At 37.4% G+C, this 27,084-nt stretch overlaps 1 protein-coding gene and 1 non-coding gene across 7 annotated transcripts; one reads left to right on the forward strand and one right to left on the reverse strand.

Moving 5' to 3' along the window:
- Positions 1 to 461: 461 nt before the first annotated feature.
- On the reverse strand, positions 462 to 25,681 carry LOC131329870 (uncharacterized protein At5g08430-like). Of its 6 annotated transcripts, none has more exons than XM_058363279.1 (12): positions 25,562 to 25,681; positions 25,079 to 25,247; positions 21,432 to 21,511; positions 20,755 to 20,942; positions 18,741 to 19,614; positions 16,337 to 16,446; positions 16,014 to 16,073; positions 13,788 to 13,838; positions 10,637 to 10,708; positions 9,310 to 9,553; positions 3,490 to 3,603; positions 462 to 1,233 (listed from the first exon to the last, which is right to left on the reverse strand). In XM_058363279.1, exons 2-12 carry the CDS (start codon positions 25,207 to 25,209, stop codon positions 734 to 736), a joined length of 2,424 nt encoding a protein of 807 aa, XP_058219262.1. In that variant the 5' UTR covers positions 25,210 to 25,247; positions 25,562 to 25,681; the 3' UTR covers positions 462 to 733. The 6 variants fall into 6 exon arrangements, with proteins under 6 accessions (XP_058219262.1, XP_058219261.1, XP_058219260.1 ...); XM_058363278.1 differs by having other exon boundaries at positions 25,079 to 25,250; positions 25,562 to 25,680; XM_058363277.1 differs by having other exon boundaries at positions 25,079 to 25,250; positions 25,468 to 25,590.
- LOC131331659 (small nucleolar RNA snoR100) lies at positions 6,520 to 6,627 on the forward strand. The gene has a single exon (XR_009201463.1). It is a non-coding gene; the product is annotated as a small nucleolar RNA snoR100 (small nucleolar RNA).
- Positions 25,682 to 27,084: the final 1,403 nt, after the last annotated feature.

Genomic DNA, 27,084 nt, shown 5'->3' on the forward strand with positions numbered 1-27,084 from the left:
AAGAAAAAGGCTGCTTCTTTAGTTCCTTTTCGTATGTTTTCCCCACCACAAATCTAAGATTGATCCAAACGAACCCAAAAGTCATCTCAAAGCACAGTTCGATATCAACTTTTGTTACAAACATAAATTCCACTCTGATCTCTCACTTGAGGATTAAACTCGAACTGTGTGGTCCATGACTCCTTGGTCAAGAAACAAAAGTCAATATCACAACTAATTTATTGAGTAAATACCTTAGTTTCTGCATTTGGCGAGTTTTCGCTGGGTCCAATAGTGAATACAACGGTTCTTGTATTCATTTCCTGCTGAAAACCCCTTGACTTAGCCAGTACATGCAGGATGGGTGAATGTTGCAGGTGGATGGGTTTACTGCATGAAAGGCGGCCGTACCTTGGAGGTTTATTGTCACCAAAATATAAACAAAGATTAAGAAATCTGAATTTTGAAATTAAGCACCAACTAAGAAAACAGCTTTTCTCCTCACAACCCTGAACATTTTGAGACATCAGAACATTGACTTCTGATAGATACATTTGCTTTCCTGCTAAAAAAGATATTTGCTTTCCTGTGATGTATTCTTTCATTAAACCTATTCTGCTTCCACATAAGAGAAAATGAAGCAGCTAGCTTTGCCTATATCTTCCACATTTCTGGAATTTTTTCTGTGGAACAATATTCACATAACACCAGGCTTCCAATCTTGTAAAGGATGTACAACGAAAACAAACAACTCCTAGTTTTCCAGCGAAGGCAGTCTAATGGCCTCACTCATCCAGATTGCATTTTCTTCTCTCTCACCTGTTTTCCACACCTTGAATTTCAAAGCAAACGAACTAGTCTCGCTCCAACGCTTCAACAATGGCAGTGAGAGAGGCCCCATTCTTTCTTCATTTGGGCCGAGACAAAGCCATAGGGACGCGTCTTGGTCTTCAATTTTCTCCTTACTAATTGTAATGTCAGTATCATCATTGTCATCATCATCACTACTCAAGTCAATCAACTGAACCGCTGGTGCCTCTTCAATTCTCATACTTTTTTGTTCCAAATCTTTTGACTGGTTTCGCTTCTCAGCAACACTAGGTTGATCAACAATAACGGAAACTTTGGAATGCCTTGCTTTCTCTTCTGAAGTAATCAGGCAAGGCTGTTCTTCTATGATACATGTTTCAGTAGCAGGACTTTGCTTTGCTTCTGGAATAGATGCACAGCATGTCTGTTCATTCCCTTCTGCAACTAAATATAAAACAAAAACCAAGTAGAAAAGAAACCAAATAAAGTAATGCTCAGCCTGCTCACAAGACTCTAAATAAGATACAAATATATATGAAACAGAAATAGCTCTAAAAGAACCCTGGAGGAGATGAGCCAATTCCCAACGCTTGAGGAGATGATTTCCATTTGCTGGTCCTACGGGATCAGTCTTCTTCTCCTACTAAGCCAACAGAGTTTGTTTACAATCTTTGTGGCCTGAGAATGTACAATCTTGACCCGATCACTAAATTCATGAAAGTGTGGAAACTCTTGGCCAAAACTCACCCTCGAAAACATAAACCATCTCGCAATTGAATGGTGCTCAAAAGCTCTTATATACAAATGGCCAAGCCCATACTTTGCAGGGGTGGGACATAATGCTCGAAATATTGTATGATAGTTACTTTCTGGTTTGTCTGCTGCATGATAGTTTTATTATGTTCTCCAAGGTTTTAGGAGTTCAGGATATTATGGTAATTTCTAGATTTTCTAGACATGGGCTTTTAGGGGAGCTTGTAGCTAACGTCAATGGTGGCTGCCCACTTTTCTTACCCGAGGGTATCTCTTTACCCTTTTGACGGCTTCACACGCCAATGAGGTATCTTGATCATTTATCTTTTGCATGTATCTTAATATGGACTATATGTCGCCCTCTTTGCGGCTGGAACAACAGAGCATAGACCTCCACATTGATACGTGCTTGGGTGGCTCCCACATCAGGACGGGTTCCATATGGCGACGTGCTTTCGTGGGTCCCATGGATGATGGCTGGCTTTTTAGGGGGGTGAATTGTGAAAACTCCTAGAGGCTTGAAGTCAAGATCGATAAGGTGAAGTACACCACACAACTCCAACTCCATGAATCTGCTTCACATCGATCTCTCAGTTTAATTTGTACCACAAGTGTGAGTGCAGGACCTACATAGTATGGTACACTTTAAAGCTGTGCAGTTGCAGCTAAAAGCGGATAGTAGGTGCTATGCGGAGCCAGGTCATTACAGTGTCATTGAGAAGCTCCCCATAAGCCCATGTCTAGAAAATCTAGAAATTATGAAAATATCCTCAACTAGTACAGTACATAGAAAGCTGCACAGTCGCTGCTAAAAGTGGATAGTATTGTGCTATGCGGGGCCAGGTCTTTACGGTGTGTCATTGCGAAGCTCCCCTAAAAGCCCAGTCTAGAAAATCTAGAAATTACCATAATATCCTGAACTTCTAAAACCTTGGAGAACATAATAAAACTATCATGTAGCAGACAAACCAATGACACACTGTAAAGACCTGGCCCCGCATAGCACGATACTATCCACTTTTAGCAGCGCCTGTGCAGCTTTCTATGTGTTGTACTAGTTGAGGATATTTTCGTAATTTCTAGATTTTCTAGACATGGGCATACGGGGAGCTTCTCAATGACACTGTACTATCCGCTTTTAGCTGCAACTGCACAGCTTCAAAGTGTACCATACTACGTAGGTCCTGTACTCACACTTGTGGTACAAATTAAACTGAGAGATCGATGTGAAACAGATTCATGGAGTTGTGTGGTGTACTTCACCTTATCGATCTTGACTTCAAGCCTATAGGAGTTTTCACAATTCACCCCCCTAAAGAGCCAGCCGTCATCTATGGGACCCACGAAAGCACGTCGCCATATGGAACCCGTCCTGATGTGGGAGCCACCCAAGCACGTATCAATGTGGAGGTCTATGCTCTGTTGTTCCAGCCGCAAAGAGGGCGACGTATAGTCCATATTATAATACATGCAAAAGATAAATGATCAAGATACCTCATTGGCGTGTGAAGCCGTCAAAAGGGTAAAGAGATACCCTCGGGTAAGAAAAGTGGGCAGCCACCATTGACGTTAGCTACAAGCTCCCTAAAAGCCCATGTCTAGAAAATCTAGAAATTACCATAATATCCTGAACTTCTAAAACCTTGGAGAACATAATAAAACTATCATGCAGCAGACAAACCAAAAAGTAACAAATCCAGACTAAAAATGAACCCCAAATATGATGATTGGTCAAAGCATGCTCCATCTAGATGTGTTTTTTCTTTTCGCCATGTTCTTCATGATTATGTCTCACATGCAAAAATAAAAAACAAGAACAAAACTAGAATACTGTAAATGAAGTATAGAAACCACAGCATCTAACAAGCATTTTTCAAGGCTTAAAATCCCAAACTCCGACATTGTTATCTATTTTATAGCAAACAGAATACAAGAGTACAATTAAACCTTTTCTATTGCTTCCAATGGTCTCCTGCTGCGTTCCTTTTGCATTTCCATTTCCATAAGTAGCTGAACTGAATCCAAAATTCCCAAAATCATAGTTGGTGATAGCTCTATCTCCTGCATAAAAGATCAGCAGTATGCAATAAATACGAGCTTATTAAGTTATGAACGCTCCAAAGGGCGACTCCAATATTGGTATTAAAACACCTACCAAGTGGAGATTGCTAAAGAGAAGTAGAGAACACAAGATTTAACAGCTAAATGGAGATGGCTAAGGAAAACACCACCAGCCTATTTCTAACTTCACATTTCTAACTGGCCAAGTTACTTGAGTACATCAGAGAAAAGGTATTGGTTCAACTGATCATGGGACGGCAAGCAATTCTTTTTCATAGCACATCATATGAAGATGCTGTTCGACTTCTCATGAGAATTGAAACCATACCACTGTCTTTTAAGCTGTTTATTTGATTTTATAGAAAATAAGGGGAATCTCATCATGTTCGGAAAAAATAACTTCTTGTTATGATTTCAACAAACATCGTCCTATTAATGTCAACAATATAGAAATGCATCAAGAAGATTTGAATAAAATGGAACTATCCCATTTCTATGGGATGGTAAAGCTTGGAGCCTAGTCCTATGAGCTTCCAACAGTCAAACAACACTATCTAAAGATTTACGAGATACCTTGTGATGCAATTCAGCACATGTATCTTGTGCGTCAATATATCTTATTGACGCATTTCATGAGAACTCATTGATTGAAAGTTTAATACTGTTAACAGAAGCTAATATCATTTCTTTGTTTTTCATCAAATACACAGATACAGGGCTAGTCCTGCTATTTTCAAGGCCCTAGGCGACATAATGAAATGGGGCCAATATATGTCTTAATAAGATATAATAAAATTAACTTCAAAATTGTGTTAGCATAAACAACAATAGAAGATATATTTTTATCGCTTCACATTGAAATAACCCAACCCAAACCAAGCTGAGCAGTAAGTCCCATTAAATTGGGTTCAGCAACATGAATATGTTGTTTCCATTGAGTTTTTTTTTATAAAATAATTCAGGTATCGAGGTCAGCTTACACGCACTTCGACTAATCCTAAAGGCCCAATTCCGCCGCTCACTTGCGGGGAGCCAATTAAAGTTGTGCATTGAGTTCTGTCGAGGGAATTGTGTTCCATGATATCAAAAAGACCTAGGTTTTGCAAATTGACACCTCTAAAGTCAATATTGGTCTCCTACTTCCTTAATGCTAACATCTACTATAACCTTATCAATCTTCCTAACTACTGCATTGACCGATCCACGATAGACATGTCCAAATCACCTTATTCTCCAGCCGGCTATAGCATTCTCTCATCTTATTGATAAGCCCTCAGTAATGTAAATAAACGGGGCTTATCCCTCTCTTTTTGTCACACATACGGCTATACTTGCTTGTTTATGTCGATATTACGCAAAGGTGCGTTTTTTGTTAGTTACAAGTTAACCATGGAAAATTGGAAATAATGTGCATTCGGACGTCATGGATGGCTCCCAAGTGTGCCAAAGTACCCAAGGCCGCGTGGCGGAGCACTCCGCCACCGAGTCCCAAGAGTCATGAAAAGAAGCATCGGAGAGTGCCCGGGACGTCAAAGGGCCAAGGGGAGAAGCAAAGAAAGTTGGAAGAAACCCAGGAGATACTGGTACGAGACATACCCTTGGTACCATATGGGTCGATCAGAACTGAGAGTTACAAGCCAGCTACTGGTACCAGCTTACCAGTAGCACCTGGAAATTTAAGGCAACCTTTGTGCCCGACCATGTATTAACTTAGGGGCATTTTGGACCATTTGTAAGACATTTTTAGGGGGTATAAATACTAGAGAACCCCAGATTATTAGGTTATTCTTCATTTTAATTCGTCTCTCTATCTCCCTCTCAACCCTAGCTCAATCACTCTCTTCCATTGAGCATTGATTGCTAGGTTTTGGGGTAGATTGCCTTCCTTAATATTGTAAGTACTGTCTTTATTAATCAAGATCAGTCTTTTATTTCCTTTTCTCTTGATGTTTTGTACTTCCTCTTCTCCTCCATTGATGTGTTATTCCTCCATGGAGGAGTAGACCATAGGCTTGGTCATGAGGTGATTTCACTCAATGACTTAGGTGTTTTAATGGCTTCTCACTTATTTTTTGTGCTTAATGTTGGTTTGTGAATGGATACAACAATCTAATCGTTGATCTAAACTTAGGGTTGTTTATTTATTTGATAGTGTGTATACAAATTTCCTTGGCGCACACAATACTCTACGTGTTTGATAAAATGTCTAAATGAGTTTCTTTCCATTTTCAAACCCCCATTCAAAGAGTATACTTGGTTTTCATGGCTAAATCTCCCCAGTGAGAGCAAGTGACCTTGACTCTCACTTGAGTTATATTTAAGAAGCATTAAACGACCTAAGTTGTGGGCAGATAAAACCCCTAGACCTTGCCTTCTTTAAATTATCGTTCAAACTTCATTTTCTAGTTAAATTAAGGGTAGAGAGAGAATTCCACCAAAATCAACTCAAAAGGTTGGCGGTCTTTACGCCAAAACCAACTCGTAAAACAAACCTCTTACTAGATCCATTGCTTCTCTGTGGATTCGACCTCGGACTTCCGAGTTACCATGCTACAACCGACCTAGCCCTACGCTTGGGGCAACCTCTACTACGACGCAACGATGGGTCGCAAGCACTTATCTTCTATCAGTGCAACCCATATCATATCACGAATCTTGCAAAGTTCTACCACACATCCATTTCAACATTCCTATTTCGGCTACACTCATCTTACTTGCTTGTTGTTGGGCTACTAAGAAACAGTCCGCGTTTCAAATTCAATTCATCACTTGGTAATAAACGTTTGATCTAAATTTAGTAGATCTTATAAAGCTTACATTTAGTACCATTAATCACAGTTGGGAATCTTGCTATTCGAAAATACTTTTTTAGTACTTCAATACTTCTATTTGTGCGTTATTGATGCTCTGGATTTTGAAGGAAGGAAGCGAGGTAATGAGCACATACATCAAATCGGGTCTCCAAGCCTGCCATTTTTGATGTCTTCCGGCTTTGATTTTAAGGTATAGTTCCATGGCAAAATGTCCCTTGAGTTTCTCAATTTTTAGAGGCATAAGGGGCCACTGTTTCAATGGTAAAGCTTTCTGCGAGAAAGCCACTTTGTGTATATATTGCCCAAGTTCGCGTTTGTCTTCAGTCCTCCCCGCCCATACTCCCATTTATTGGGGATTACACCGATATTGTTATTGTTATTATTGTTGCATCATTTCAATACTTACTGATATTTCTATTCAGGACCAACAGGAAAACTCCATAACCTCGAGCCCTCAACTTACAAAAGTAAGGCTAAAAGTAATACATAAGTACAATGAAAACTAAAAAGTACAATTAAAATGCAACTTATAATGGTAAAGACTTGCATGTGAGTCGAACAATGGACATATTAAAGACTAAAAGGCACAAGATTTCGCCGCCGAACCAACAATTACCTCTGTTTATTGAAATACCATATCTAACATATATAATAAACTTAATAACAACTGGGAACCTATTTTGGGCCAGCTTTTGGGGGGCTTAAGCAGTTGCATAGATATCTCCTCTATTAGTGGTAATTATCTTATATCTATGTGCTTGAGTTGGAAACATTTTAGATTTTCCTATTTGGACAAATTATTTGAAAATTAAAGCATATAGGTGGATAAAAATATTGAAACCTAAATGGTGTATTAAGATGATAGAATACACATGTACTGTATGTAACAATTAGAGACATTTGGGGATAAACTTGAAAGGGACGGTAGTACCAAGTTGTTTAATTAGAAGTCTCTACTCTTGTTTAAGTTGATTATTAGTTACTTGCATCAAAATGTGTGCTCATATACTCTCTGTCTTGTTCAGTGTTCTAAAAGTCGGTCTAGGCAGCCAACTAGTTAGCGACTAGGCGCTAGGCGGGGTCCAACACCTAGATTAAAATCAGCCTAGGCGTAGTCGGCCACTAGGCGCCCCTCTTTCACCTTACTAGCGCTTAACGATTTTTAGAACACTCATCTTGTTCTATGTCAATTTTGTTCTGCATATTTTATTAATTTTGAGTGGGTTTCTATGGAATTATATACAGAGGAAAGGCCATGTGGAATAAAGACAAGTAATTGCTAATTTGACGTGTTGGTTAGTCATACGATTAGAGAGAGAAAAAGAGAGGGAGAAGGAATAGAGGCACGTTGGTCGTGTTCAAGTGAGGGACCTGCTTGTAGAGGAGAGAAATACTTTGGGGCCTTTATAAAGGTATTGTGGTGGTTTAGTTAATGGGCCATGATGATTAGAGAGAACGGAAGACGTAGAGACAAGGATCCTAAGTCGCTTTCTAGTTCTTGTGCATAAAAATTGAGTGGAAAAATTAGATCAACTTGTTATAATATTTCGATTTGATCCATGGCAATAAAGTCTATGCATTTAAAGGTTTTGATCTTAACTGTAGGTGAACCAGGTTGTATACGATATGCCTTAAAATCCACAGACTATTCCTTGGAAATTCCCATATCATACTCCGTATGATTTCATTGTGCAATTTGTTAAGTTCTATAACCTTGTTTGAGTCGTGTTATGTGGTAATTATATTTATGGCGGATGTGTGTTATATATTTGGTAAGTGAATTCACCAATAGCCACAATAAGTCACATGTGGACTTGCTGAGGTGACAAGTCATGTACTAAGGAGCGTCGGGTATGAGATCCTATTATAGGGACAATTTGGTTTGACTTGGCGACTATCATTGATTCGTCTCATTATTATTGGCACTTTTATACTTCTCGTATTGTATACTTCTCATTATAATATTACTTTCATATGCAAGAGTACTATAAGATTGGCCTTTGGAGGACATTTCGACAAGTTGTTTTATCTAATTTTGGAGACAATTTGTATTTCCTATGGTGTAAGTAATGATATAATCTTGCTCATTTTTATATCATAATTGTTGAAGGTTCAAGTTTTAACATGGGATGTGAAATCCAAGGCGTGGCATTTATTTGAGGAGGATGAAATCTACTTGATGAATGAAGACACTTGAGATTTTGATTTCTTTCACCTTTAAGTTTTTCCTTCATCACCTGGAATCACAGATAGTAAATGCGTTATAAAGCAGGCAAGGGATGTAATGTGGAAATTTGGGTTATAAGTACCTACTACTTCTTTTGTTACTTACCAGAAAAAGACACATGTTATAGGGTGAAGAATTGATATTTTGTATCCTAAAAGCTTTTGTTTTACACATTATTTCTACGCGATTGATTTTGCCATCTATGTTATAACTATTTTTTCAACTTCCAATTACTTTAGTCAGTTGATGCATCCTACAACACACAATACAACCCCAAATATGACATTTAAATTTGAACAGGATACAAACAAGATACAAGCTATGTATCCCGGGATGACCACAATTAATGCATGCTTGCTGATCAAAAAAAAAATTAATGCCTGCTTTTAGGAAAAACTATGTCTCACCTAGAGTTAGTAATGGTAACACAAAAAGCAGGTATGAGGGAAAAAGAATAACCAACTACATAAGAAAAATCCATGCTAGATTGTCTGAAAGTTTGAATGTCAAAAGGGTTAAAAACAAAAAATGATTCAAAAAGTTGCAGTCAGATGAAGAAATTTTCCTCCTAGAAGAAATTTTCTTTTCTGAATCTATTATTCAACACAATATCTTCATAACACGGAATCTATTGCTAATGGCATAATATTTATAAACTAATCCTACCTCCGGCGTCTGTAATACCTGAAGGAATTCCACTGCCTCCCCTATTATCAACAGGAGATTCTGAACTCCCCATGAGGATGGATTTCGGCGACCTTCCATCTTCCTGTTTAGATTCTTTAATGGCATCGTTGGACGTAGGTTCAACCTCTGCTACATCTGCAATCACCCTGGGAACTGTTTCTAACAATTGCAGCTTCTCTTCTGGTGTCTGAAGTAGCTTTCTTCTCTCCATGTATTCAAACAGTGTAGATCACCATGAAGGTCAAGGGTCACATTAAAACCTTTTACTGCAAACATCGTAACCTTGAATGCTAAAAAAAATATTGTGCATGTGTGAGCAAAAGTTATGTGTCGGTGACCATGATAAAGATTAGTACACCTCTTTTCATATCTTATTTCCAAAGTCACAAATTAACACAAGGTATTCTTTTGCTTCTGCATACTGTTATGTGGATTAAATGAAACTGTTCGTTGAGGTACTTACAGGAGTAGTTTGAGGTTTTGCAATAGTTGCTTTAATCAAGGTTTTCAAATCGCGGATCGGATTGACCATTTCCCGAATCGTGAATCATAACGATACGGTCCAAAGTCAAAGTACATTGGAAAATGTATCTATACACCTACATAACAAAGATACATAGTAAATTCGAATAATTTCAGCTTACATCAATATTTAATTTTGTTTTCTATTATAGGTGGATGATCACGTGGTCTAATAGGAATACACTCGTACATAATAATGATAATAGGAAAATAAATACTATTAGAAAATGGATATGCACATATAGACGTTATAGGTTTATAACAAAAAGGAAAGCTTAGCCTTGACACAATAAAAGTTTGCAGCCTCATAGGTACTAAACTAGCTTATATGGCAACATTATGTGGGTCAGTTTGAGGCTCTGAGTGCTGGCCTGGATCAGAATAAATACTGATCAATTAATTTACAAATTTTTCACGGAAGAAGGTTTTTCGTACCTAAAAAGTATATATGATATTATATTCTTGCTTTTCAATAAGAAAAATTCAAGCAAAACCACAAAAGTGGTTCTGTATTGTCGAATGCAGCAATTGTGATAAACCTTGATTCACCTATAGATTCATGAGATCATATCGTTTTTGCACGAATTGCGAATGGAATCGTAGGATTCACCATCAATTTTATATAAAACTCAATTCACCTGTAGATTTGTATCGTTTTGTCTTGATTCGTGAATCGTGCAATTCTAACAACTATGGCCTTAATCTACTGAGGCATTTGGCTCTACCTTTACAAGCAGCAAATGCAACACTGACTCGGCATTTTACAACAAATCACGAAAGGATATTCTCTTCTCCAACCTTTCTCATTTGCACGATCAATGAGGTTTTGCAATACAGCCAGCTCTCTATTAATCCACTGACATTTTTAAACAGACAAAACAGATAAGCAGATATTAAAAGTATGGATTGTATTACATACAAGCAGAAAGACGATAATGAACAATGTGGCTTTGAGATGTTTCTCTTAAATAAATTTCTTGATTCATGCAACCAAAGCCACACCAAAATATACAGTTTTGGCCTTGTAGAGGGGGTTCCAACATAGAAAAATCTTTGTGCAAAATAACACCCCTACCTCCAAGCAGTCCGCCGGTGATACATTCAAATGTTACCTCGTCATTTGAACTGTAACTTCATCACTATTGCTACTTCATCAGCTACAGCAACTAAATTTACATTCCCATGTATGCAGTACAAGTCCTACTTATTTTATATGCTGTTGACTCCAATGCCTTTTTTTTTTTTATCGGCCTATTGACTCCAATGCTTCACTCAAAATTTTTAGTTAGCATCAACTCCTCACTTAGTTTCATCCACCAAGACAGTATGATCTATCGATTACATAAACCAATAATCTCATCAATCATCTTGATATGTCTAGTCAATTTATCTACAAGAAGAAGACAAAGACTCAAGAGACCCTTTGTGAAATCCTTACTATGATTTGAAATTCGGTTTTTTCTCCTGTGGGTCATCTACTTGTACTCACAGCCAAATCACACATCCTTCATAATATTGTTGTTCCCCTTTGTTACTATCTCTAGGCTCTTACATGACATAAAAGAATCAGACATACTAAAAGTATAATTTGGTTAACACTACCTAATGATTATAAGTGATTGTAGGATACATTGCAAGAGAAAGAAAGAACAGGAAAACAAGTTTCCGGTAGTGTGTCAGAACATGACTCTGAAGGGAAAATACTACATAATTAATTTCACAACCACCCGAAATGATGCAGTCCATAAAGGGAGCAGGAAAAACAAGACTAAGGAAGCATTCACATATGAAAATTGTTTAGTTTCAAGCCAAACTCACATAGAGCAATTAGATTAATATGTACGGATGTCTCTAGTTCCAAATTTCTAATAGAGTCTTGTTTATGCTTATAATAGGTTAAGGATGTAGCTGGTCATATTTATAATTCAGGAGTATTTTCGTAATTTCTAGACATTGGCCATAGGGGTTGCCCATGGTCGTCTTGTGGGTCAAGTTATTTATTTGGTACTTTCACTATGGCTTATTTAGGTTTAGATTAATTTTAGAAGTTAAAAGTAGAATTTTCCTTACTTAAATTAGGAAGTCTCTAGTCTATATACAAGTATGTTATGCCTGAATATAAGGGAGTTGAATATCATAAGAAATTTCTGAGCTTTTGAAGCCTCTTTTATGGATTGTGTGTGTAGACATAAATTTTGAACTGTAGAATTTATCCACGCTTCGAAATCCATATCTCAAATATCCACTGTTCAAGCGAACAGTGTTGATTTTTTTATATGCAGGCTCCTATTTCCGATTTGGATTTCAAATCGTTAATTACATAAAAATAAAACCTCCGATTAATAAAGAATAAAGAACAGGAAATAGACTGGAATAATTTAACTTTATTGATGATTGGGGTTTAAAACCCTTGTTTACATCAAAACAGAGAATACTGGATACATTTAGAGGGATTGGAACCCTTTACCTATCGCTTGATATGCTTACTCTTACTGGTCTTCGAAATTTGTTGAAGATTGCAAGTGGTAGTGAGCGAGTAGGTTGCTTTGATGGTTGTAGATCGTAGTGGTTTTGCGTGAATGGGGTATATCTTCTCTCTCTCCGTATATTTTCTACGTTGAGGGAAAAGAGGTGTGATGGTGAAGAGTTGAGAGATGAAGTATGAGATCTGAGGTTTGAGATCTTGGGGTCGATGAGAGATAGATGAGAGATGTTAGGTCTGATCTCAGATTGAGGTCCCCTTCCTTTGATGGCGGACCTCATATTTATAGGAGCTTCATTCATCATCAGATGCTTGGCCGCCAAATAATTCATTTGAATTTGAATAGTTGTTGCCAGAGAATAGATGATATCATATCTTCTCAGCCTCTTCAAATTTTGAATATTGGTTGCGTCAGATGACATCTATCTTATAATATTCTTCTGCTTGCACAGAAGTATTTTCTTGGACTCTACGTTTTATTTGATTTGAGACGTTAACCCATATTTGGTTTGTAGGCCCTGCGAAATGCGGGCCTATATGGTTTAAACCAATATTTGATTTGTAGGCCTTGCGAGATATGGGCTTACATGGTCCAACTGATTTGTAGTTCTGCTACTTCTTCCGCAGGCTCATATATTCGTTAGGCTTGTCGGGCCAATACGTGTTTGTTGATTCGCGGACTCGCTGGGTCAACACTTATTCCGTAGGCTCATATATTCGTTAGGCTTGTCGAGCCAACACGTATTTATTGATTCGCGGACTTGCTGGATCAACACTTCTTCCGCAGGTTCATATGCTCGTTAGGCTTGTCGGGTCAACACATGTTTGTTGATTCGCGGGCTCGCTGGGTCAACATGCTTTTAGACTCTTTACATGCCTTTTAGTCCGCAAGCCCAACATAAGATATTCATCAATCTTTGGTTGAAATTTATGTGCCAACAGTGTGATGCAATCAAACCGTGATGCCTAAAGCTTCTAGGTTTGATTCCTAGATCTATCTTCTTCTATTCTTCTCTTTTATTCTTGTTTTCCGTTATTTTCAGAGTGTTACTGTTCAAGGGTCTATTCACAGCCCTGAACGATATAAACTTGTCCCTGAACGTTGAATAATTGTGGCCCCAAAACCCTGCCTCTTTGTTACCCCGTTGAATCCCTAAAATCTCACTCGTCCTTCATCAAGAAAATAATGGGAACTAACTCTCTCCATAGATTTCCGTAGACAAGCCTATGAACAGTAATCTGGTATCGTATTTTAGGTGTGAACACCAAATCAAGGGTCCCTAAGAAGTAAGAAGCACAGTGGCAAAAAAAACTAGGGAAGAACCCCAGAAGTTGTCCTGACCAGTATAAATGACATGGTTCATTCTGAAGACTAATGGAAGCTAAAGCCTTGACTCTTATACATAAAGGAAGAGACATAGGTGAAATTAAACACTGAAGAGGAAATCCATACATGGTTTGTTATGTCCTCATGCAGACTTTTGGCCTTGTGCTCAAGCTCCACCTGTCAGACAAAAACTTTTGATCAAATAACTTTTATAATACTGATTTTTGAGAGAAACAGGGAGACAGTTAAAATCCCTAATAGCAGAAAATTTCTCCACATAATCTTTAGATTAAGATGAAAGAATTTCAAATGTTTGAAGCTAAAAGAAAGCGGTGCCATTAAGCGTGAGAAGACGTTTGGGAGGCTTAGAAAAGATAATGTAGCTTGCGCGAAGCCCCTCCTGGAATATCTATCAGGGATCCATCATTATTTTTCCACCATTCCACTCTTCGTCCTTCTCTGGTTGAAAAATTAACTAACTTAAAGAACTCGTGGAAGAGAAAGATGTCCTCAACTGTTGAACCAAATACAAAAGCCGGTTTCTCAAGTTGAACTTGGTAAGAAGTAAATATTTCTATTATTTGCCGAGGGAGAGGAACAGCCGTGTTTTTCAAGCCACAAGCTCTGATGCCAGTAAGGTTATTAGGGCAGTTGTCTCTGATATTCGTGGTTACATGAGTTCTTGGAGGAACATTAGGAAAACTAATGCTAAAACAGGTTGCTATGTCTTGATTGGGACATTTCTACTAGGGTGTTTGAGGTCTATTAGTGCTCTTCTTATATGTTGTTCCTTTCTTAGTGTTCTAAGTAAGTAGGGTGCTGGTTGTGTGCCTTGGTTGTATTTGTCTGGGGTATGCCCCTTAGCCTTTGTGTTTGGTTTGTTTTTAATAAAATTTCAATTACCCAGAAAAAAAATGACATCCCCAGATCTCGACTATTATACCAGTTTATCAGGAAGTGCTTGTAAATGGATAATTGAGATTTGAGAGACAATGCTTTCTTCTTAATCTCAAAGGCAGTTGATTGGTACAGGGTCCATAGATAATTAAAAGATTTCTCCTGCCGCAATGGTATTCTAATCGTCATACTAGGAAATCGGGAAAAAGCACAAAAGGATAAGAAAGGCAACCACTGAAGTTCAAAGATAAAATGAATGCCGACAGGACATTTGGCAGGAGCACAGAAAATCATTTTTTCATCTGCTACAGGCAAAACCCTAGGTGGGTAGAGGAACTCAAGCGCAAGGACATCTGACCTACAGAAGAATGACTTACAAGTTACAATTTGGGACTAGAGAAAAGCTATAGTTAACCAATCGTGTAACTGTTTGTTGCATTTTTCTTGGATAGAATTGCTGTTTCTAGAAAGACTTATCCTTCGTCCTTAAGATGATGCACGAGGACTCAAATTCTGCAGAAACAGTAACTACCTGACTGGTAATGCCCTAAGTAAACCACTCACCTAGTAACTTGTTGAATCCTAATAACGTGGCCAAGATACTAGTAGTTGTATATGTGGTTCATTAAGATCACCCGTGCACACTTTCAATGTGGACAGGGAGTTACAAACTGCGCTCCTTTATAGCCTTGCACCCTCGCGAGAGGTTCAACTCTAGGGTTGCCATAACTTGCAACTTTGCCCAAGTCTTTAACCTAATAGCTAGTCACTGTAGCCTTACTGGTTTTTCTTTTCCTAGTGGCCACACAAGGTATCATGGGTCGCTTGGATGCCCCTTGTAACGTCCCTAGTAAACTAATAACTCAATGACTTGTTGAAGCCTAACAACATGGCCCAAAATGCTTAACTCCAAGTCACAAGTAGTAGCTTACATAATCCATCCCAGGAACACCCATATGCAGACTTTCGGTATGGGATGGGGTTGTTATAGAAACAGACTATAGCTGTTCAAGCTCAGAAAACAAAACTGTTGGGAAGAACAAGCGATTCCTGGAAGAATATAGCAGAAATTAGTTCAGCAAACTAAATTACCACAATATTTTTTCAAAAATGGAATAGAAAAAGTTAAAAAATTCATGTATCATGAATGGCTTCTTCTCCATTTCAACTGAAGTTGAAAGCAATTGTATGGATCCAAGTAACCAAATAATTGAGACTCCCAATAGTTTCCGTTATTTCATTCGACTACATCACAAGAAAATGCAAGTGCCAATTACATTCTTTCCAGAGGAGTTTTCCAAACGCTTCAGAAAATCAAGAATCTTTCAGCTTGCAATCATATATGAAAATAATATGCAGTATTCATGAAAAAATCCACAATAGATATAAGTAAAGAACTTTATTTGTCAAGTGTATGGAAGCATAAAATTAATCAGAAAGTTTGAGTCTACTTACTATAGTAAGCTTTCTCAGTAGCCCATCTTTCACTTTTTGTCGTAAATCTTCGCATTCTTCCTGCAAAGTTCGAAAAAGACTAAGCTTGCTACCCTAGTTGACATGACAAACTGCTGTTGTAGGTTCAACTACAGAAACACTATAATTGCCGATTCACGGTGTAATGCTTAAACAGTAGAGCTTTGGTATAAGAAGATCCAGATATGATAACTACATATGTGAATTACGACAGTAGAGTAGGAAGTGAAAATTTGAAAGAAGACGAAGTATAAAACAAATAAGAAAGAACGAGAAAACAGAATCACCGAAAGCACTAATTTTACCTCGGAAAAGTCATCATCTGAAAGCATATCAACACCTATGTTGATTGACATATTTGAAACTTGGAGAAGAATTTCTGTCTTGGTTTCCCCCACTGTTACCTTCCTCATTCCTGAGTACATCATGAGTCGATGACAAAGGAAATGTGCGATGTTAAAACTTAAAAATAAGTTCCACTCGGAAAGAAAACTATGTGCTTATCCATGAATAGGTTTCTGCAAACTCAACGATGATATAATGCAAATTAAGGAAAATATAACAATCCAAACCCCAACCATACCATTTAACTGCCGTGTTTGAGCATTGGCTACCAGATCATTCTAAGAGGTACTCTATAGAGTCATGGACAGTGACTGTAGTCTGTACTCAGATTTTAGACACAGCACACAATTGGCCTGACGTGGTTCATTTACCTTTGATTGTTCTTTCAAACACATAATTATCATTGAGCCTTGAGGGAGTAGCTGGATATATCTATAATGGGTCACAAACTCCTAGTATGATTCTTGATGGCGATTCAAAATTTTCATATAGAAGTCGTTCCTCCACATCAGTTGTAAAAGCGAACTAGTTAACATAGATCACAGCACCTCTTCCAGGACAACTGCTGCAGAAAGAACTGCACGATAGGCAACTAAAGTTCTGAAACAACAAGAATATTGATTCACTGCTGGTTCTTTAGGTTGCTCGAGTTTCAAATGGACATTGTATAACTTGTTTGATAAATGATGCTTGGGCTTTTGTTGGACTGAAGAATCTATCGTTCATAAAGTGCCATGTTTGATAGGTTAGCCAGGGAGAACTGAAAGGAACATGCGGTAATCTGATATACAATTAAACATTTGCTTCCACATTCTTTATTCCCTGTTCAATAGATCGGTTTTTCACGCATGAAACACCACCAAATTCCAGAACCATGATTTCTACTGCTGAAACATCATCACAGTGAAGTTTGACTCCGCTGCCTACAACTACAGATGATAGCTTAAGGAAGAATACTTTAACATCTACATTCTACTACCTCCGCCCCAAAATGTTTGTCCGGTCTGCAAAACAATGACTTAAAAATAATACATATTTCTCAAGAAAAAATTCAAAAAAAACATAAAGTAAAAGAACTCATTGATATCTACAAAGTTGAAATATTTTTGAATTTTTCTTCAAAAATTGTATTATTTTTAAGTCCTCTTTTTGCTGACCGGAAAAAGATTTTGGGACGGAGGGAATAATAGCTATAATAAAGCGGAGAATAACTGCTGCATTTTACTGCTTTAACATAACGTATTGAACCGGGCCATGCCAACACAGTGATACAAGTTGCGAAATTTTTATATGAATCTAACTCCTCAAATTAACTGCCGGTACCCAAGTGGTTGGAGAAAAGGTTTCAAATCGAAATTGGCTAGTTGTTATGATTGATCATGGTACCACAAAATAAAAGTCGGAAATTGACAAGTTCATTTCACTAATATGTAGTACCTTATTTGTACAACTTTTAGAATGGTATCGCTAGTTCTAGCATTGAATTCAAATCAATCTAATATGTAATGAGGGACAGGAACTGCTGTTTTACAGAGAAATAGTATTTATCCTTTTCTTCCAAAAACGTAAGTCCAGCAATTTATTGATTCTTATTAAGTCAAGGCCTTTGCAGCAGGATCCTCCTATCAGGGCTGCGAATCCACCACAGAACTTCGCTCCCATGCTCGTAAGTCATAATCTCTTAGCAACCTCACTCCCATCGAGAAACGAGCCAACTCACAACTAGGATAGAACCTCCCAAGTTTATAGATCTGAGTCATCTGACAAGCAATAAAAGAAAGGCTACCAAATTCGAGAGTTTTTGAAGGGGTGGAAAAACCTTTGTCTAAGATTAAATCTTTTTTGGTGAATAGCTTGTACAGTTGGGATAAGGGAGACTGTTTTCCATCACTTGACCAATTCTTACATTGGTTTGAGCTTTACTATTCTCTCGGCATTGTATAGGGCCTTTTTGTCTTTTGGCCTTTTCTTGTATTCGGGTGGCATTCCCTTTATGCCTTCTTATTAATATATCTATTTATTTATCAAAAAAAAAAAAAAGATACTAGCAAAATATTAACTTAAATTTGCTCAATACTAAGTACTAGTATAATATTTACGTAAATTCACACTGAAAAATGTTTGCAGTTGACACTAGTTACCAACTTACATGTTGAAGATAAATTAATATTTCTATAACATATTTATTTATTTATACACCTCTCAACCTTAGATTCTCCTTTATCCTCTTGCTTTCCCGCACCTGCACCAACTTTTACTCCAACTTCATGCAACTAAGGTTAAGGCACGGAAGAAAAAGGGCAACTAATAATAAGAAACATTCCAGTTAGATCATCTGATTATCATAAGTTCACCATGACAAACCTGTGACTTGCAGAAGCTGATAAGAACTTCTCTGAGTGAAGTCAATGAATTCTGATTTGACTTTGACAAAGCTTCCTAGTAACTTGCCTTCAAAGTTTCCAGGTTGCTTCAATAGCTCCTGCACTAGGCTCCTCCTCAGGTAGACAAGCTTAATGTTTTCAGAAGTGATGGAAGCAAAACAGCTCTGCGAAGCATTAAACACCTCCTCTTTTTCCTGGATTTTCCTACATGTACTCAACTTTTTCTGCTTTTTACAGGCCACCAACACATTTTCATCCTTCTCTTCTGAGCAGTATCCAACTTCATCCTCTGATGGCTGTAGGTTGTCGACAAAATGAGGCTCCAGGAGGTCATATATTTTATTCCGGTTCACTGTTTTCCTCCCCAAAACAGATTTCAGTCTTTCGTCACATAAAATCTTCCTTTTTTTCTCCGAGTCAAAGAGCCTGTTTTCGTTGATATATACAGTAATGATATTAGACACTTGGGCTTGTGATATTTCTTTGCTCGTGTCTTTACCTATTGATGCAAGAAAATGTATGAGGGATTTTGAACCCCAACCGATGAACTCTCTTTTATTCGACACTACTTTCCTTTCAATCACAAGTTGCTGCCCTTTGGATTTGTTTTTTCTCTTCATTGGTTTGGGTTCTTCTACGTCATCTTCATCCTCGTAATCAGATCTTAATTGACTGTCTTCATCCTCCTCAGATTCGACTACATATGAGTCAGACTTAAAGTTTTCACCCTTCTTCAGTTGAGCATCAGCAAAACGGAGATCCTCCAAAGTCAAGCATTCTTGCTTCTTGATTATCTCCCAATATTCCCAGAATAAACCCTCATATGTATCTCGATCTTTAAAGTCTACCTGCTCCTGCAATGTAATAAGCAGATATTGGAGAATAAGCACCAAAACTCATCCTTTGAACCAATAAAAAATGCCCACCCCCCCCCCCCGGGTGTGGGTGAAAAAATGCAACTGGCTATTGGACCTCTTTTGGAGTTTCCTTATAATTTTCCTTCTCAAGGAATTCTTTGTTTCATAATGGTAATGAGTGGTAACTGTGTGATATTTTTTGTTTGTTTTTTCTTCTTTTCCTTTTGTAGATTCCTTGTTCATTTGTCGTTTGTATTCTTCATTTTGTTTTATGTAGATTCCTTGTCCCCCGCTTTTATTAATTGAACTCTTGCTGCTTTTTCTATGTCATATGAAGTCTTCTTTGTTGCTATTCAAAAACAAAAACATACAAATGTTAGGCATAATTGGATCTTAATCGAGACCATTACTGGGTGACTTGGATCACAGTAGGATTTGTTAACAGCCCACTTTACGTATCATTTTGTCTTAAACAATTTCAAACATCATATCTTTACATGTTACTCGAGTAAATTTTAGGTGGGTATTGTTGAAGATATAAATAATAATATTAGCCACCCTCTCTTACAGCTTAATCTTTTAAATGAGTTCACACTTAACTATCTAATATGGTATCAAAGTATGCAACAGTTCTTGTGCTCAAATCTCACCACATGCCTAACAATTAAAATACTTGCACGTGTATAGTGCCTTATGGAGGAGAGCCTGACCAAATGTGAGGGTCATGGGTGATGATAGAAATAAGAAAGTTATCTCTCTAACATCGTAAGTTTTCAGATTGAGTCAGTGGTTACAAGTAGGTATGTCAAGCAAACAAGGCATTTCAACGAGAGAAACTCCTTTTTCCATTGAATTTACCGGCATTTAGAAAACCATCGCAACCCACAGCTAGAACTAGAAGTTAGGACAAACATAGAGTTGGCATATACATTTTTCAAGTAGTTATATGCTACGTCTAATGCAACATGAATTAAGTGGTGGGCTAGCTTCTTGGAAGATCATAAGTAGGTTTCTATCTTGTCTCCACAAAAAGGAGATTATCCATAACCAAATTAAAGAACTTAGTACCAATCACAAATGATTCATTTTGCAACTCAAACTGATTAGTAACATATTACCAAGAATGAAGTATCATACCCCATCAGAGTCAACATGGACGTTCTCTTCCGAAAGTAGGGCAAGCTTTAAGCAGTGATTGCAGAATCCTTTTTCCCCTCTAACACATGCAAACTCCGTGTCAATCATGCAGCGTTTGCACACAGCATTCGGGCAGCAAAAGCAATGATACTTTGAGCTGTTGTGGCAAATTAAGCAAGAATGCCATTCTGAAATACAAAATGAGAATTAGTTTGCATCTTTGCATCCTGTTATGACAATATGCACCATCTTGGAAATACAAGAAATAAGTTAACATCATAAGACCAGATAAGGCTTCTTTTTCTTTTTAGAATTAGATCTGAAAAATAGCAGTGACTGTTGAAAGTCTCGTCATGAAAGTCTTGTTATGTGGGAGAGGATGTTATATCGTTGCAAAACAAGATTTATGAAATCTTCTCAATTTCAGTCACAAATTCCATGACATAACTAGTAGATCAAATATTTAGGAAACAGAATTTCCATAAAGATCAACTTTTCTTACTTTTCCAAGCCATGTGGAATAGGAAAACTTAGATAATTGAAGATGGGAAATAAACCTATGCCACATCTGGGAATTAGTGCCCTGTTTTTACTACGAAAGTCGAGATTCTATTAGAACTAGTGAATGGCATGCAAGAAGAGAAAAAAAAAACTGCAGACAAATATAAGGGGCTTACTACAACTCCAGCGGTTCCCGGAATTGAAAAATGGTTCATCCTTTCCCACGCATCGAGCATGATAAGCTTTTAGACACTGCCTGAACCAGTACATTTGACGATGATTACACAAGATAAAACTACTTCACGATCAAGAATGGAAAATAGTTCAGTAAAATAAAAAGTCCCCATGAATCAATAGGCTACAAATAAAGAGGTAATAATAGACACCTAAGCACATTCAGGAACTTAAACAGACACACAACTCGGGTCAGAAAAATAAATACGAAAGCACATAGAGGTGGATGTAATGGCCAAGCTTGTTCCTTCAAGCATAAACAATGCCAAATGTCTGGGTTTTGGTTATATGTGATAAAACTACAAACTTGTGCAATAATATCCCACAACGGCCCTGGACGTCTGCTCTATTATAAGACCAACCTGTGTCCAATCAAACCATAAAGCGTAACCCATCATCAAAAGGATTAGTCCCCCAAAAAAAAAAAAAAACTAAGAAAAGAAAGCTTTAATCTATGTATTGGTGACTCTACCTCCTCAGGAAAGTTTTGTTTCTCTTATGTCATCTATACTTCAACATGGATCTCTTTTGAGCTTTTCTCCATTGCAGTTTCAAAAGGCTTATGCCTGAGGTAAGTTCAATTTTTGAAGCATACACCTTTCAACTAAGTATGGACACGACATGAACAAGGACACAAAATGGACACTGAGCAAGAAGTTTTTAGACAATGTTGGTACAAGACACGTTAAACAAATAAGAATTATCTACCATTGTAGTCCGTTTACATCAAATCATAGCTATGATTAAGAATGCGACGGCACACTAACTGAAATTGAAAAGAAGCATATGTTTCATAACTTAAGCATGATATGTCATTGACATACTTTCAAAATAATAGTACAGACCTTTCATCAATTAAGACAAATCAAGTCCATCATTTCATGCATCGCAAACACACATATGATCTAATACAACATTTCTTAAATCCATATGTGCAATGACAGGGAACGACGATGGGGTCTTGTCCTGTTGGTGTTGGTGTCTGACACTACATGTCATTTTCGTAGAAGTGTCGGTGCTTCTTATCCTTTCACTGTTTGATGGTGTAGCCTGTAATGCACATGCATCATACATTACTAAAGCATTGCAGATTTATGCATAATCAACATTGGAGAAGTCAACTATAAACCAAACCAAACCGAGCCTTATGTCCCAATCAATTGGGGTCGGCTACATGAATCCTTTTTCTCCATTGAACTCTGTCAAGGGCCACTTGTTCACTTAAACCCATTAAACTCATATCTTTGCGCACAACAACATCTAATGCCAATTTAGGTTTTCCCCTCTCCGTAGCGTTGCTACCCAAAGCTATCCTATCCGCTCTTTTAACTATTGCATCTCCAAATCTAGTAAAAAAAAATAGTTACGCAATAACGTAGTGGTACATAGTACAAGACCAAATGTCCATATTTAAATCCAGATAGTCATAGTTAACACAAAATGATCATAGATGATATTAGGATGAGAATAAATCGAGTATATGATTTTCTGTTATCTATTATTCTTTCCACTTCTATGCATTTCTGTTAAAAAAACCACCTTCAAATGCAAAACAACTTAAGCCTTCGCCTCTGGGAGCAAAATGCCTTGCCTAACACTTTCTCCTAACAATTTTACAAACAATATTAACCTCCCATCCTTTTCCCCGTAAATTTCCAGAAAGGTCAGTTTGTTACTTAGCATAATTCTCTTCAAAAGAACTTGTTAACATATTTATGTTCGACCTATAGAAATATGTTCCAAGAATGTTACTAGGCATCCAAGTTCCTTGACAACCAATCATTAATACGAGGAGCGTGAATATATGAGATCCTCATACCATTGCGAAGGAGTTGGTACTACATCCCAAATTATAGGGTGTGAATACGATACCTGACTCAAAAACTCTTGTCCTCGTGTCATAAGACCCTCTCCCAACCGCATCTTGTGATTATATGGGTATCTTACAAAATAAAACCACATTGTACGACTGAGACATCTGGCAGGTCTTCAAACTAATGAAATTTTCCCCCAGTTTATTTTTTTTAAATTCATATTCTGCGTTGAAGAACAGAACTTGCAAAACATTCAACTGATAGTACTCTTATAATAAAACAGTACATTTATATATGATTCAGCTTTCCAAAAAAATACATTCAAACACTACAAGTACATTAATATATAAATATATATGAACTGCTAATGACCAGCCAGGCCAAGTATGAAATACTTGGAAACACGTAGAAGTAATTGGAATGTGTGAAAAGTATATCTTAAGACTCCCCTTTCTTGCCACCTTGCTAGCACAAACCTTTACAAATTTACTGCTATAGATGTTTTACTGAGTTTTTGCAAAGTCAACAGGATGTGGGGAGTAATAAGGAATGCGGGGAGTAATTTTCTCGAGTTCGAATAGGTCAAGCATGGTTAACTGAACTCTCATTCCTTTCTGTACCTTGAGGTGGCTGCCAAGGACCTAGGACATTTTGACTTCGCAGGTGCGAGCTCGCATGGTTTTGGGATGTGAACCATTGTCATTTCGTGGTCATATTACAAATTGTTAGTAAACGTTTAGGTTTTCAAACTTCTTGAGTGCAGTCGCCCCTTTGCCCACAGAAAGTCACCGGTTGCAACATAGCGTTTAGGTCAGGGAATTTCTTGTTTACATGAAATGGATGGACTTCATGTCGGGACTATGCCCTGAGCACCCTCGTCATAGAAATTTTTTGTACATATTTATCAAAATAAACAATTCATCGTTGGGAGGATACTCATTTGGACACCTCATTTTCTCAACACCATGTCCCGGGCCTGAATAGGCTATCCCTACCATTCAGTCCATAGAGCACGACGCGTAGAACAATGTTGCTACAAATCAAGTTGACCAAACATTGGAAACTGACTGATTGAACCAAGCTATCGTGGCAGCATACTTTCAAAATCAAACTTGCCATTCATTTATTTAAAAAAAATATGATTCGATCTCAAGGTTACCAATTGTTGAATCAACCTGACTTTCACATGTTGTACTACATGTCGAGATCAATGAAGTGAACGGTTCGAATCACATTTTAGGGCTCGTTGCAATGCCCGTTTCAAGGCAGAGTATGACACAGGTTGTGGCCCAGACTCCCCATTTCCGGGAGAATGTTAAGACGAGAATACCCTTCATTCTCATACCAAAGCATTATGCACGTGGAGCAATTTCGTCCATGCAACGGAAAAGGATTGGGTCCCTCTTCAGTCCCAAGGATGGCTCGGACCAAACCTTTGTGGGCCCTTTCCGGACCCATTTGATGATAAGAACCATTCACTTCTTACAACTCGTTTAGATCATCAAGCAAGGCAAAAATCATCTACATTGAATAAAGATTGATATGTTTTCCAATCACATTTTTATATTAAAGAAAATGAGAAGCAGCATAAATGTATTTAAAAAAAATATATCAACCACATCCAACATACATACGTACTAATCAACGAGTTTTTTTTTTTCTTTAATCATTGAACTGGCCCACATGTCTAAGGGCGAGATCCTAAAAAAGTGTCCGTCTGTTCTCTTTAGAAGACCCCCAAAATCCTTTCATTTGAAAAGACAAAAAAAACTCACTTGTAGTCGCAAGTAAATAGCAATCCACCATCTTTGCAAACAAAGCACCAATCCTCACAGATCTCTTCCTTGTTTACCGTCCTTTTCCTTGTCTTCTTCATAACGTCCTTCCTTCGACAAAAACCTAGCATGCAATCCGAGACCGACCCACGTCCTCAAATCTCAAATGCTGCTGGAAAACCCAAAAAAGAAAAAAAAGAAAAAAAAAAAGAAGCAGCCGCAAAACGATGTGAATCAAAAAATGACCGCCGAAATTCTCTCTTTGAATGTTTTAACAAGGAAAAAGAATGAGCAAGACCAAAACCCAGAAACCCTTTACCCGTTAATGGAGGAAGGATTTCTCTGGTCGCGGATTTTTTTTTTGCTCATTCTTGGAAATACTCCTACACCGTAAAAAGTTGGAACAGATTATGCATTTGATCCTTCACATTTCACCATCTGGTGATAAAGAAGTTAGAAACAGGGACAGGGTTTTTTACGCACGCTGAGAAAAATTAACCTGAACCCAGAATGGAGAGACTCACCATTCGAAAGAATAACACAGCTCCATAATCCGGTGATAAAAGGACAAAAACTAGTACTGCAATGCTTCCACCGCTACTGGCATTTGTGATTTTATATTTATTAATAGAAACTGATTTTGGCGCTTCACCTTTTATTGATAGCGCTTCAATTTTAACCTAATTTCATAAATAAAGTGGAGTATTATCAATTTTTTATTGATAGCGCTCCAATTTTAACCTAATTTCATAAATAAAGTGGAGTATTATCAATAAAAAGTGGAGCTCGAATATCAATTTCTTTATTAATGTGGTAGTAATATAGGCCCCAATCATTGGCCCACTAACGAGCCGAGCTCGAGTTTTAACTAAAAGAGCTCGGCTCGTTTGCACCGGCCATTCCACAAACTTTTCTAAAAAATAAGTATTTATTTTTAATTTTTTTAAGTTTAAAAATAATATGTTTACCGTATAAAAGAGATCTTTTAAATAAGATTTATATTTTTAGATTTTATTAAATTTATTATTTTTAAACTTGAAATTTTTTTAAAGAAATACTTATTTGAAAAAAGTATTTTTTCTCATTTGTGGAACAGCCCTACTACTATTCGGATGGAGTTCTCTGAAAACCCCAATAAAGAGAAAGGCATTGAGGAGAGTAGCAAAATCAATTTTATATAGAGATTGATAATGTCATTCTCTAAATTGATAACCATATTTCCCTTTGAGAGTGGTTTTATAAATTTAGGGAGTGACATTATAATTTTTCGAAACAGAACCATGTTTTAGTTTAACCGCATACCTTATCTGTCCTGTTCGGCTCCATAACAGCTTGATGCGTCTCATTCAACATGTAAATAAACGAGCAAGAGAGTTAATTTTTGGCTCATTTGATAAATAAGCCGAACTCGAATTAACCAATGCTCGAAACTTTTGACACTCCATCAAGACAACTGTCAACAGATCAAAATAATATGGGGTCGGGGGTGGGGAAAGCAATTTATGTGTTTTCTCGATGTGGGACAATACTATTGTTTGCGAAAAGAAACACGCCATCTTCGTTTTTCCGTTCCGTTAATCTAAATAAGTATTTAAATAATAAAGTAAATACATATTTTCAAGTTTAAAAATAATGAGTTTACGAAAATAATTTTTTAATTTTTTTTACAACGTTAAAAAGATCTCATTGGAGATTTATCAAACAAAATCCATATAGCATATTTTTTGATTTCAATAAACTTATTATTTTTAATCTCAAAAATTGTAAATAAGTATTTATTTTTTGAGGGACTTTAGCGGAATACACGAGTCCCACATCAGTTTCTCAATACCAAATGAGAAAGGAAGAAGCCTTTATAAGAAGAGAGACACCTACTCACAACATGAGCTGATCTGGGAACAACTTGCTCGAGCTGTGGCGAGCCCAGCTCGAGTCTACGAAAAGTTCTTCGAGCCGAGCATGAGCCTTTGTTTAGCGGCTCGTCTCGAGTTCGAGTCTAGCTCGAG

The sequence above is a fragment of the Rhododendron vialii genome, chromosome 6a (genome assembly GCF_030253575.1).
Source record: "Rhododendron vialii isolate Sample 1 chromosome 6a, ASM3025357v1".
Classification (NCBI taxonomy): domain Eukaryota; kingdom Viridiplantae; phylum Streptophyta; class Magnoliopsida; order Ericales; family Ericaceae; genus Rhododendron; species Rhododendron vialii.